The 13,647-nt window shown below is 43.8% G+C and overlaps 1 protein-coding gene across 1 annotated transcript; it reads left to right on the forward strand.

The window, feature by feature from the left end:
* Positions 1-2,541: 2,541 nt before the first annotated feature.
* Positions 2,542-13,368, forward strand: LOC128374593 (DEP domain-containing mTOR-interacting protein-like). Its single transcript, XM_053334838.1, has 5 exons — positions 2,542-2,553; positions 8,882-9,058; positions 11,393-11,463; positions 12,067-12,171; positions 13,231-13,368. Exons 2-5 carry the CDS (start codon positions 8,899-8,901, stop codon positions 13,366-13,368), a joined length of 474 nt encoding a protein of 157 aa, XP_053190813.1. The 5' UTR covers positions 2,542-2,553; positions 8,882-8,898.
* The last annotated feature ends 279 nt before the right edge of the window (positions 13,369-13,647 follow it).

The following is a 13,647-nucleotide window of genomic DNA, read 5'->3' on the forward strand; positions in this document are numbered from 1 at the left end:
AGAAAAGCAGCCTGGAGGAGTCTGGCCTTATAGACCCTCCTGTTGGGAAGGAAGGAAGGAAGGAAGGAAAGGAGGAAGGAAGGAAGGGAGGAAGAAGGAAGGAAGGGATGAAAGGTAGGGAGGAAGGAAGGGAGGAAGAAGGAAGGAAGGGAAGAAAGGTTGGGAGGAAAGGTAGGTAGGGAGGGAGGGAGGGAGGAAGGAAGGGAGGAAGGAAGGATGGATGGATGGAGAAAAGCAGCCTGGAGGAGTCTGGCCTTATAGACCCTCCAGTTTGGAAGGAAGGAAGGAAGGAAAGGAGGAAAGGAGGAAGGAAGGAAGGGAGGAAGAAGGAAGGAAGGGATGAAAGGTAGGGAGGAAGGAAAAGAGGAAGGAAAAGAGGAAGGAAGGGATGAAAGGTAGGGAGGAAGAAAGGAAAAGAGGAAGGAAGGAAGGAAAGGAGGAAGGGAGGGAGGACAGAAGGAAAGGAAAGGAGGAAGGAAGGGAGGGAGGGAGGGAGAAAGGAAAAGAGGAAGGAGGAAGGAAGGGAATTAATATGTAACACTTTTTTTCTTTTTTCATTTTTAATCTCTTGAAATCTGCTCAAGTTTTAACAAATGATTCATTCTACGAGATAAAACACAAATATCAATATCTCAAAAAGCTCTTATTTTATTTTAAATCTTAAAAAGGTAGAATATGTAGAATGAGCAGAACAACGCCATCTAATGTCTCGAGATCGTAGTCGGGTTGCCAGGTCCGGTGCCGGATTTTATTTTAGCTCTAACTCTGTAAATATACAACTTTATCCACATGTCTAACCTTTTTAGGCGAGAACGTAAAGTAGCCCTGCGAATTCGGAGCCACTCAAGTTAGCCGTAGGGAGTAACGCACTTCCACCCGTTGCCTTTTATTATTAAGAAAACCATAACGATAGAGTTGATGCTTTTATTTTGAAAACAGGAAGCGAACATACCCTCGCTGTAACTGACTTGAAACCACCGAGGTACATTACATTGTCGCCAGTGGGAGTAGCAGTTAAACCTGGGGAGTGTACCTATGTTCCCCGGGTCCTATGTTCCCCGATCACGGCTAATTAGGCTGCTAGCTCGGCGGCTAACTCATCTGCTAACTCAGCGGCTAACTCGGCTGCTAACTGTAGACGGGATCATCCCTATGTTCCCTGGTCACATACAAAGTGGGGAACATAGGACCCGGGGAACATAGGGATGATCCCCTAATGACGTAGCAATACTACTACTACTAGTCATACTGCACATCACATTAAATAGGAGAAACTCCGCTACAAGTACGTCATTTTTACACACACCAAACACAACTCAAACACCAAGCATATTAATGATCAAACATCAAAATCCGAATAGCGTCAGAAAGTCAACCCACTCTCCACATTTCCATTGTTACCGCTCTGATACTTCATGGTACACAAACAAATAGCATCTCATATGAAAAGCTAAGACCCTGGCGAGTTCAACAGTACCACTATTATTACCCTCCGAGACAAACTCAGTGAACCAGCAGCCAAACAATACAAAGGTAAACAACCACTTATTTACAGCGACTAACAGATATTCTGTCTTACCTTTTGAAGTTTTGTGATGAAAAGTTGTACTTGAGAGCAAAAAACGCTGGTTTTAGTAAGTCCAACACGGCTCTGCTTGTTTACAACTCCATTTCACCCAGTGCCAGCCTACAGTAGCTACACCGGAACAACAGACAACCCTGGCAACCCGCACTTCCGGCCGCTAATTGGCTGGTACAATGTACACAGAACGTGTCAGAACGTCATTGTCCAACCCGTCAAAAAAATGTAAAAATATTAACTTTTTATTAATTTTTTTTTTTTTTATGGAAAAGCAATACTTTCATTCTGTACCCCTCAAAACGCCCCGTTGCTGTATTATTATTTTTTTTAAATATAGCTTTTAATAAATATTCTACATATTCAACCTTTAATAATGAAAACCTCTCACTATTTTTATTATATATATTTTATTGATGCATACATTGAAGTGTGAACTTTGCTATTTTCAGACACAGGAAAAAAAAATTCCATTGAAATGTGTCTGCTCCTCCTCCTCCTCTTCCTCCTCCTCCTCCTCTTCCTCCTCCTCCCTGCTGATGATGTTTGTTCAAGGGTTTAATATTTAACACACACACACACACACACACACACACACACACACACACACACACACACACACACACACACACACACACACACACACACACACACACACACACACACACACACACACACACACACACACACACACACACGGATGACTACCCTCGCTTTCAGATCAGTAAACACACACACACAGGTTTAACTGAGCAGCTGATTGGAGCTGTCACACACTCAGAGAGCAGCAGCTACTGACTGGATCTCTCTCTCTCTCTCTCTCTGTGTGTGTGTGTGTGTGTGTGTGTGTAACAGTGTGTGTGTGTGTGTTTCTATATTTTATTTTTATGAGCTGTTGAAGATCTTTTTGTCGTTTTGGATTTGTGAGAGTTCATATAAAGCCCAGAGAGGAAAGATGGGACCTCGCACAGCAGGTAGGAACTAACTCAGGTCAAAGCATCAGAACCTACATTACTTCTTTTTTTGCTCCATTGCTTTCCTTCCTTCCATTCCTTCTTTCCTCCCTTCCTTCTGTCCTTCCTTCCGTTCCTTCTTTCCTCCCTTCCTTCTGTCCTTCCTTCCGTTCCTTCTTTCCTCCCTTCCTTCTGTCCTTCCTTCTTTCCTCCCTCCCTACCTTCCTTCCTTCTGTCCCTCTCTGTTCCTTCTTTCCTCCCTTCCTTCTGTCCTTCCTTCTGTCCTTCTTTCCTCCCTTCCTTCCTTCCTTCCTTCTCCAGGTAGGAACTAACTCAGGTCAAAGCATCAGAGCCTGTTTATTCTACATTTCTTCATTTTTTTCTTCATTGCTTGAAACTTTCTCCTCACCAGTTCCAGGATTTAGTCTGATCCCCAGTCCTGGAGGTTCATCTAGTCTGTCTCTGTGTTTGTGGTTAATAAAGTGGAAGTTCCTTCTGTCCTTCTCTCTTCCTTTCCTTCTTTCCTCTGTCCTTCCTTCCTTTCCTACCTCCCTTACTTCTTTCCTTCTTTCCTTCCTTCCTTCCTTCCTTCCTTCCTTCTCCAGATAGGAACTAACTCAGGCCAAAGCATCAGAGTCTGGTTATTCTACATTATTTCATTTTTTGCTCCATTGCTTGAAACTTTCTCCTCACTAGTTCCAGGATTTAGTCTGATCCTTTAATGAGGAACAGTCCTGGAGGTTCGTCTAGTCTGTTTCTGTGTTTGTGGTTAATAAAGTGGAAGTTCCTTCTGTCCTTCTCTCTTCCTTTCCTTCTTTCCTCTGTCCTTCCTTCCTTCCTTTCCTTCCTCCCTTACTTCTTTCCTTCCTTCCTTCCTTCTCCAGGTAGGAACTAACTCAGGTCAAAGCATCAGAGCCTGTTTATTCTACATTACTTCATTTTTTGCTCCATTGCTTGAAACTTTCTCCTCACTAGTTACAGTTCCAGGATTTAGTCCGATCCTTTAATGAGGAACAGTCCTGGAGGTTCGTCTAGTCTGTCTCTGTGTTTGTGGTTAATAAATGTTCCACCTGTTGGTTTATTTTGTATCTTTGGTGCTTTGTTTCATTAGCAGGTAGGCCAAAGCATCAGAGCCTGGTTCTCAACATTTTAAGGAATTATTCTAAATTACTTCATTTTTTGCTCCATTGCTTGAAACTTTCTCCTCACGAGTTCCAGGATTTAGTCTGATCCTTTAATGAGGAACAGTCCTGGAGGTTTGTCTAGTCTGTTTCTGTGTTTGTGGTTAATAAAGTGGAAGTTCCTTCTGTCCTTCTCTCTTCCTTTCCTTCTTTCCTCTGTCCTTCCTTCCTTTCCTACCTCCCTTACTTCTTTCTTTCTTTCCTTCCTTCCTTCCTTCCTTCCTTCCTTCTCCAGGTAGGAACTAACTCAGGCCAAAGCATCAGAGCCTGTTTATTCTACATTACTTCATTTCTTTCTCCATTGCTTGAAACTTTCTCCTCACTAGTTCCAGGATTTAGTCTGATCCTCAGTCCTGGAGGTTCATCTAGTCTGTCTCTGTGTTTGTGGTTAATAAATGTTCCACTTTATTAACTGCTTTGGTTTCATTACCAGAAGCTGCTGCAGTGTCTCAGTATCTCAGACAGGAAACAGCTGATGCTGCAGAGTTTTAAACTGTTTGTTTATTTTTTATTGAAAGTAGTCTGTTTTAACTGTTCCTTCTTTCCTCCCTTCCTCCCTTCCTTCCTTCCTTCTGTTCCTTCTTTCCTCCCTCCCGCCCTCCTTCTCTCTTTCTCCCCCCCCACCTTCCTCCCTTCCTTCTTCCTTTCCTTCATTCATTCCTCCCTTCCTTCCTTCCTTCCTTCTGTTCCTTCTTTCCTCCTTCCCGCCCTCCTTCTCTCTCCCCCCCCCCACCTTCCTCCCTTCCTTCTTCCCTTCCTTCCTTCATTCCTTCCTCCCTTACTTCCATTCCTTCTTTCCTCCCTCCCGCCCTCCTTCTCTCTTCCCCCCCCTACCTTCCTTCTTCCCTTCCTCCCTCCTTTCCTTCCTTCATTCCTCCCTTCCTTACTTCCGTTCCTTCTTTCCCCCCCCCCTACCTTCCTCCCTTCCTTCTTTCCTTTTTTTCTCCATTGCTTGAAACTTTCTCCTCACTAGTTCCAGTTCCAGGATTTAGTCTGATCCTCAGTCCTGGAGGTCCTGGAGGTTACCAGAAGCTCCTGCAGTGTCTCAGTATCTCAGACAGGAAACTGCTGATGCTGCAGAGTTTTAAACTGATGAGTTAATGAAGAACGACTCGTCTGGTTAATTTTTATTAGAAGTAGTTTTAATATTATTATTATTAACTTTATCATCACCGGCTGAGTGAACAACAGAAAAACACTGAAAATTGATCCCGTCTGTTTTGACTGTTCCTTCCTTCCTTCCTTCTTTCCTTCCTTCCGTCTGTCTTTCCTCCCTCCATCCTCCTCTCTTTCTTTCCTTCCTTCCTCTCTTTCCTCCCTTCCTTCTTTCCTTCCTCCATCCCTCTTTCCTCCCTTCCTCTTTTCCTTTCTCCCTCTGTCCTTCCTTCTTTCCTCCCTCCCTCCCTTCCTTACTTCCCTTCCTCCCCTTCCTTCCTCCCTCCTTTCCTTCCTTTCGTCCTTCCCTCCTACCTTCCTCCCTTCCTTCTTTCCTTCCCTCCCTCCTTCCTTCCTTCCTTTCGTCCCTTCTTCTTTCCTCCATTCCTCCTACCTTCCTCTTTTCCTTTCTCCCTCTCCCTTCCTCTCTCCTTTCCTTCCTTTCGTCCTTCCCTCCTTCCTTCTTTCCTTCCCTCCTTTCCTTCCTTCCTTCCCTGACTCGAGGACAACAGGAGGGATAAATCCTTTTTAAATGTGTATTTTTATATCTTGTGTTTCTTTTACAGTTTGTTTAAATCATTTTTATATTTAAATATGTAAAACACTGAATTCCCTCAATGTTAAAAGCTGCTACTCAACTAAAAATGTTGTTAAAATAATTTCCTGTGTTGATGAGCAGATTACTGCACATACACTTCCTGTCTTCCTGTCTTTCTTTCTTTCTTTCTTTCTGAGGAACGAGCATGAAGTCTATTTATCTATCGTTTGTTAAATTAACAAAATGAATGAATCACATAGTTTATAAAGTTAATACTCAACATCTTTAACCCTCCTGTTGTCCTCAAGTCAAGGAAGGAAGGGAGGGAGGAAGGAAGGAAGAAGGAAAGGAGGGAGGAAGAAGGAAGGAAAGGAGGTAGGGAGGAAGGAAGGGAGGGAGGAAGAAGGAAGGAAAGGAGGTAGGGAGGAAGGAAGGGAGGGAGGAAGGGAGGGAGGGAGGAAGAAGGATGGAAAGGAGGTAGGGAGGAAGGAAGGGAGGAAGGAAGGAAGGAAAGGAGGTAGGGAGGAGGAAGGAAGGAAGGAAGGAAGGAGGAAGAAGGAAGAAAGGAAGTAAGGAAGGGAGGGAGAGAGGAAAAGAGGAAGGAAGGAAGGAGGAAGAAGGAAGGAAAGGAGGGAGAAAGGGAGGGAGGAAAGGAGGTAGGAAGGAAGGGAGGGAGGAAGAAGGAAGGAAGGAAAAGAGGGAGGAAGAAGGAAAGGAGGTAGGGAGGAAGGAAGGGAGGGAGAATTATATTTGGTAACTTCTGTAAATATCCCAAAATATCCTTCCTTCTTTCCTTCCTTCCTTCCTTACTTCCTTCCTTCCTGCCTTCTGTCTTCCCTTCTTTCCTTCCTTCCATCTGTTCTTCCTCCCTCCCTTCCTTCCTTCCTCCATCCCCCTTTCTTCTTCCTTCCTTCCTTCCTTCTACCCTTCCTCTCTCCCTCCTTCTCTCTTTCTTTCCTCCCCCATACCTTCCTTCCTTCCTTCTTTCTTCCCTTCCTCTCTCCCTCCTTCTCTTTCTTTCCTCCCCCATACCTTCCTTCCTTCCTTCTTTCTTCCCTTCCTTCCTCCCTCCTTCTCTCTTTCTTTCCTCCCCCATACCTTCCTTCTTTCTTCCCTTCCTCCCTCCCTCCTTCTCTCTTTCTTTCCTCCCCCATACCTTCCTTCCTTCATTCTTTCCTCTGTCCTTCCTTCCTTTCTTCCTCCCTCCTTCCTTCCTTTCCTTCCTCCCTCCTTCCTTCCTTCCCTCCTTTCAATGAGTGTCCTATAAAGGGTTAATCAGAAGTTATGAGAAACAATCAGAGCTCAAATTCAATCTAGAATAAATCAGAAGTAATTTCATCCAACGTCATTTCTATTTACCCTCCTCACACACTGCACACACTGCTCAGAAAATTAATTTGGATAATGTTATGTATCCCAAGCAGCGTAACCATGGCGACGACAGGAAACGTTGGCTAAATCATTATCCAGAAGAGGAAGTGTTGTGGTGATGATGAGACAAAGGCCATGATGAGCTGTATGGTTTTATTATGGTTTTATTATCTCTCTCTCTCTGTGTGTGTGTGTGTGTGTGTGTGTGTGTGTGTGTGTGTGTGTGTGTGTGTGTGTGTGAGGTCACTGGGTCATCCGGTCTGAAAATGACCCAATTAAAGTCAGTGTGCTCAGAGTCAACAACAAGAACTATGAGGGTTAGGGTTAGTGAATGATCATCTATCAACAAGACAACATGCAGTGGTTTCAAAGTGAGGAAGGAAGAAGGAAGGAAAGGAAGGAAGGAAGGAAGGAGGAAAGGGAGAGAAGGATGGAGGGAGGGAGGGAGGGAGGGAGGAAGAAAGGAAAGGAGGGAAGGTAGGAGGAGGGAGATGCTGCAGGTTTCAGTGGAGAGTTTTATTCGTGAACATCATCTACTTCCTGTCGTCCTCCCGGGTCAAATTGACTGTTCCTTCTTTCCTTCCTTCCTTCCCTTCCTCCCTCCCTTCTTCCTTCTTCCCTTCCTTTCTCATTCTCTCTTTCCTGCCTTCCTTCCTCCCTCCCTCCTTTCCTTCCTTCTTCCTCCCTTCCATCCTTCCTTCCTCCTTTACCCTTCCTCCCTTCCACCCTTCCTTCCTCCCTCATTTCCTTCCTCGCTTCCATCCTTCCTTCCTCCCTCCCTTCCTTCCACCATTCCTTCTTCCTTTCCCCTTCCTCCCTCATTTCCTTCCTCGCTTCCATCCTTCCTTCCTCCCTCCCTTCCTTCCACCATTCCTTCTTCCCTTCCTCCCTTCTTCACCCCTCCTTTCTTTCCTTCCTTCTTCCTCCCTTCCATCCTCCCTTCCTCCTTTTCTTCCTTCCATCCTTCCTCCCTTCTTTCCTTCCTTCTCCCTCTGTTCCTCCCTCCCTTCCTTCCTCCCTCCCGCCCTCCTTTCATTCCTCCCTTCCATCCTTCCTCCTTCCCTTCCTTCCTCCATCCTTCCTTCTCCCTCCCTCCTTTCCATCCTTCCTCCCTTCCATCCTTCTTTCCTCCCTCCTTTCCTTCCTTCCTCCCTCCTTTCCTTCCTTCCTCCCTCCCTCCTTACTCCTTTCCTTCCTTCCTTCTTTCTTTCCTTCCTTCCTTCCTTCATCCTTCCTTCCTCCCTCCCTACCTCCTTACTCCTTTCCTTCCTTCCTCCCTCCTTACTCCTTTCCTTCCTTCCTTCCTTTCCTCCCTTCCTTTCCTTCCCTCCCTCCTTCTTCCCTTCCAAACTTCCTTCCTCCCTTCTTCACCCCTCCTTTCTTTCCTTCCTTCTTCCTCCCTTCCATCCTTCCTTTCTCACTCCTTTCCTTCCTTCTCCCTCCCTTCCTACCTCCTTCCTCCCTCCCTCCCTTCCTTCTTCCTCCCTCCTTTCTTTCCTTCTTCCTCCCTCTCTCCCTCCTTTCCTTCCCGCCTTCCTCCCTCCTTCCTCGCTTCCATCTTCTCCCTCTTTTCCTCCCTCCCTCCCTCCTTTCATTCCTCCCTTCCATCCTTCCTCCCTCCCTCCCTTCCTTCCTTTCCATCCTTCTTCCTCCCCTCCTCCCTCCCTTTTTTAGATTTTAACTATAAATCATGTAAAGATATTCCAGTAGAGACTCAGAATATTAATATAGAGCTTGAGATGAGACGAATATGTGTCCTTTAAGCTCCCAGAAGGACATTTAGACTGATCAAAAGGGCAGTCGGGGGACATTTGAGCGTCTGATTTGCTCGGCTTGATGTGATGTTAGAGCTAAAAGAATGAAAATGGCAGGTCAGCTTGCTCTCAGGCATGAATGTGACCCTGTGTTTGACTTTCTTATCTCTGCTATTTAAGGAAGCATCAGCAGTTATCGAGGCGTGTTTGAACAGAAACAGAGCTGCTGAAAATTGAATTAAGGAAGTTAAACAGAAAACTGGGTCAGTTTGTCCTCGCAGCACACCTGATGGCTTCAGAAAGCGTCGTGATTTAATATCTCTCTCTCTCTCTCTCTGTCTGTCTGTCAGTCGCTCCCTCTAAAGAGATGAAGGCAGGAGGAGCAGGTGGAGGTGGAGGCCGATGTGGAGGAAGTCAGGGAGGAGCTCGGCTGAGGAGCAGCAGTGATGGAAGCAGATACAGCAGGAGAGGAGTTGGCCTCTCTGCTAACTCCTCCTCCTCTCCAGTGCTCTCCAACCCCAAATCAGGTGAAGAAAAAACCCCCAACCTGTACAGCTAATGTAGGAGCTAATGCTAATGCTAATGCTAAGTCCACTGCTTCAACCCAACACCCAAAACTGTTATATATAATTAATCGGCACCTTCAGAAGTCGTAATTATGACTTTTAAAGTGACTTAAACGCTCCTGTTGTCCTCGAGTGAAGGAAGGAAGGGAGGGAGGAAAGGAGGAAGGATGGAAGGGAGGAAGGAAAGGAGGGAAGGTAGGAGGGAGGGAGGAAAAAAGGGAAGGTAGGAGGGAGGGAGGAAGGAAGGGAGGGAGGTAGGAGGGAGAAAAGAAAAGAGGAAGGAAGGAAAGAAGGACAGAGGAAAGGAAGGGAGGAAGGGAGGGGGGATGAAGAAGAGAAGTGGAGGGAGGGACGGAGGAAGGAGGGAAGAAAAGAAGGAGAGGGAGGAAAGAGAGAGAGAGAAGGAGGGAGAGAGGGAGGAAGGAAGGAAAGAAGGAAGGAATAGAGGAAGGAAGATGGAAGGAGGGAAGAAAAGAAGGAGAGGGAGGAAAGAGAGAGAAGGAGGGAGAGAGGGAGAAAGGAAAAGATGAAGGAAGGAAGGGAGGAAGGTATTCTTATTGCACAGATTAAAGTTAAATAAATGTATGTGTATATTATATTAATATTGCACACAATTGAAATTATTAGTGTTGTCCGTATTCATGAAATACTAATACTGCAGAGGATTGGACATTATAGGTATAGTAAGCGATGTGGGGGAAAACAAGGAGAAAAGTTGTTGAGATTTGAGTGAAAACCAAAACAGCCCCCCCCCCCCCCCTCCCTTCATGCTCCTTCTGAGGCTCCACCCCCGAATTCATGGACGCGCATTGTCATGGTAACGGACGTAACCACTGCGCAAGCTTCAGTTTGATAGCAGCATTAATTGCTTTGATAGTACAGGTGGCTAGCCTGGCTAACACCAGACTCATGTGAGATTACTCTGATAGCAAACCTGTGTTTATATGTCTTCATGACTGTAAACACTTTGAAAGCAGTGAACACCAGATACACAGCAGCGACGTCGCAGCTGACGTCAGCACGCCGCTAACGTCAGCTGCGACGCTAACGTGCAGAGCGTCAAACAGCTGTAGCAACAACTCTGCTACTCTACAGCTAGCATCACAACAACAACATATCCTGACTAACTAGACAGTGAGCTGAATGTCAGCAGGTAACGTTACAGGTTATGTGAAGCAGAGCTGATGTTACTCACCTGTCCGGAAGAGCAGCGTCCGCCTTCAGTCTCCGGTCCTCTGTCAGTCCCTCCGTCGGACCGCCGGGTGTTTCGGTTTATCTGGTGACCGTGTTAACTGGTGACTTTCACATAGGTGTTCTTCTTAAAGCCTTTAATTGTAGTTTAATCACTTTTTTAAATACTCATCTGCGTCTAATACCTAAATCAGGCTAACCATTTATATAAATTAAACTGTATTCACCTCTACTAACACAGACTATCTCCGAATGTGAGAAAGTCACCACTTAACACGGTCACCAGAGAAACCGTAACACCGGGTCTCCGTCATTCCCTCCGCCGGGTCTCAGTATCCCTCCGCCGGCCGTTTGAAAACATACTGATGTGTCCGCTGGTCCTTGTCTGGTCAAAGTCCTTCTTTCATATGTTTTGTTCTTATAACTTTCTCCTCTCTGGATGTTTCTTGGTCACATCTCTTTCTCCTCCATGTTTGTACGTTTCTGTTTACACTACGTAACCCCCCCTTCCCCTCCCCTCTCTGTCTGAACGTGAACGCGCATGAACGCTCCCTGTCTCTGAGCCAGGCTGTATATTGAGACCCGATTTATTTTCAGCTAGCGGATAGTGAGGAGAGATACGGTGATTTTGACCAAAGATGTATTGGATTATTATCGCTTACTCCACCTTTTAAAATAAAATATTTGATTAAGTAATTAAAAAATAGGCCTATACCAAGAAGACTGTTTGAGGTTACCAAGTTATATGTAGGTCTTAAAGGTGCTTTAGATGTTTATTGTTGTAGTTGTTCTTTTTAAAGTCAGATACAAGCAGCAAGATTTATGTTCAGACAGTGTTAATGCTTATGTATGACTTCCATCTGTATAAAAGAGGAAATTATATGAAGGTGTTGATATGATATTAAATCTCAGGATTAATTAAGAATTTAATGCACACTGTGGTTGAGATGTTCCATATTTTTTTAAGCCAAAATCTAATTTTCTGTCAAATTAATGATAAAAACGATATGCTTTTTATATATTATTTCTTTTTCTGCTTTGGAAAAAGCTGCAAGATTTTACTTAATATCCAATTTGACATTTATACTTTTGTTTCATGTTCAGTCCTAAAGAGACCAGTGAGCACAGAGGAGCTGCAAACACCAGGAGGACCTTACATGAAGAAAACATTCACAGTAGGTTCACAATTTTTTAATTGCGTTATAATTACATGAAACACTCTGTCAATATCTCTCATTTAACATGTTCACCTGTTCAAACCTTTGAGTTTAATCTGTTGCAAAATATACTTTTAAATGTGCACATATTTCAGTGTAACTGAATAGATGATCCTCCTTTTATAATCAGCTGAAGAGAGGTTTCTTTAACACCATTTTTCTTGCTGCATAGGTCTTCATAACTTTCCAGGTGATTATAGGGGCGACCAACATATAGAGCTGTTTCTTGCACAATGATACTATCTGCAAATTGGTCAGGTCGTTTCACGATGAATCTGACAGCATCTAAAATGTTATGAAGACCTACACTGACTTCCAGAAATGTGAAGCTATCTTCCCTTTTTGTTATAATACTCACCAACATTGTGGCCATGAGATTCATTTTTTCTTTTCTAAACTCATAAAGATCTGATACACAGTTTAGTTAAATGTTAGATAACTGAGTATGACGCTTTTGTATCACTTCCTTTGCTGCTCTTTACCTTTTCTTCTTGGACTTACTTCTATCTTAATGTTTTTCTTGCTACGCATCAATGAGAGACCCTCTGTGTGTTTGGTCAGATTGTGGGCGATGCGGTCGGCTGGGGGTTCGTGGTCAGAGGAAACCGGCCGTGTCACATTCAGGCTGTGGAGCCCTGTGGACCTGCTGCTGCTGCAGGGATGAAGGTACGGCAGGAAACTCAGAAAATGTAGAAAAACATGATTCCCTTGATTATTATGAAACACTGAAAGAACACCAGAGCTGGACCCAGAGCTAAATCTACAGCTTGTGTGCAGCACCATCAGACTGTTTGTATTAATAATTCAGTTTATAACTCAAAATGTTGATGTTAATATAATGTTTTCTGTCTTTTCTTTTCTTTTTTTATAACTGTGCTTTGCTAAGTTGTCCACTAGAGAAAAACAAGCCTCTTTGTTAACTCTAAATCCTTGCCAAATCAATCTGAAATTAATACATTTAGAAGGAGAAGAAACCTGTATTTCATAGAACATGACAGGATCACCACTGACTTCAACAATTAGCTTTAAATCACTTCGGCACTGCTACATCTCTTTCTGATATGACGGAGTATAAGGGCCATACTAAAAATAAATAAATTGGAAATTACGAGAATAAAGTCGTAATATAACAATAAAAAGAGTCACAAAGTGGTATGAATGGCACGCAGATGTAACCAGCGATAGGCTTGCAGTCGATTCTCTTCCACTAAAGAAGCAATTTCTTTCCAAGTCCGTGTGATTCTTTCTTCCAAACAGACTCAGACGTTGGCACAATTGATTAAAAGTCCTGATACTAATTTTAATTTGATGCTGATGAGTCAAAAGATGAGAAAGAGTGTCATAATGTTACGAGAATAAAGTGGTATAGATAGATAGATAGATAGATAGATAGATAGATAGTTTATTGTCTAGATTGAGTATTTCCTTATTTGTGAAACCGATACCAAAGTATAACTTCACAAGACTCATTTTAAAGCAGGAAGAGTTCTCATAAATTACGACTTTATTTTCCTAATATTACGACTTTTTTCTTGGAATATTACGACATTCCCAAAAAAAAAAGTCTGCCTCTAATACTTTCATCGTTTTCTGATAACATTTAGGAAAAAAATCTAAAGTTTAGTACACATCTACAGGATCATTACAGAACCTTAATTTTAATAACTAGACTAAGCACATTCACTTATTTTTTCTTAACTATCACTGTCTTTTCTTAATCTTCAGGTTTGTCAGTTTGTGGTTTCGGTCAACGGTCTCAATGTTCTGAATATGGACTACCGGACCGTGAGCCACCTAATCCTAACGGGCCCCCGAACCGTGGTGATGGAGGTAATGGAGGAGAACCCGAACACGAACCACTGAGGAACCAAAAGAAACACGGATGAATAGACAGCACAGGAAACAGCTGCTATGTCCAGAAGTTTTATGTGTCTGAGAACATGGGACTCACGGAAAGCTGAAGATTTAACTTAAAGACCAAAACTTGAGCTCAATGACAGCCACACCTTCTGATAATAATGAGCTTGAATCCAACAGTCTTTAAAAAGCTGACGACAACTCTCAGAAATCGACTCTGGGAAGAGAAGCAAGTCTGTCAATACCAGGCGGGGAGTTCTGGTCCTCTGAAATGAGGCCAACCAG

The sequence above is a fragment of the Scomber japonicus genome, chromosome 15 (genome assembly GCF_027409825.1).
Source record: "Scomber japonicus isolate fScoJap1 chromosome 15, fScoJap1.pri, whole genome shotgun sequence".
Classification (NCBI taxonomy): Eukaryota; Metazoa; Chordata; class Actinopteri; order Scombriformes; family Scombridae; genus Scomber; species Scomber japonicus.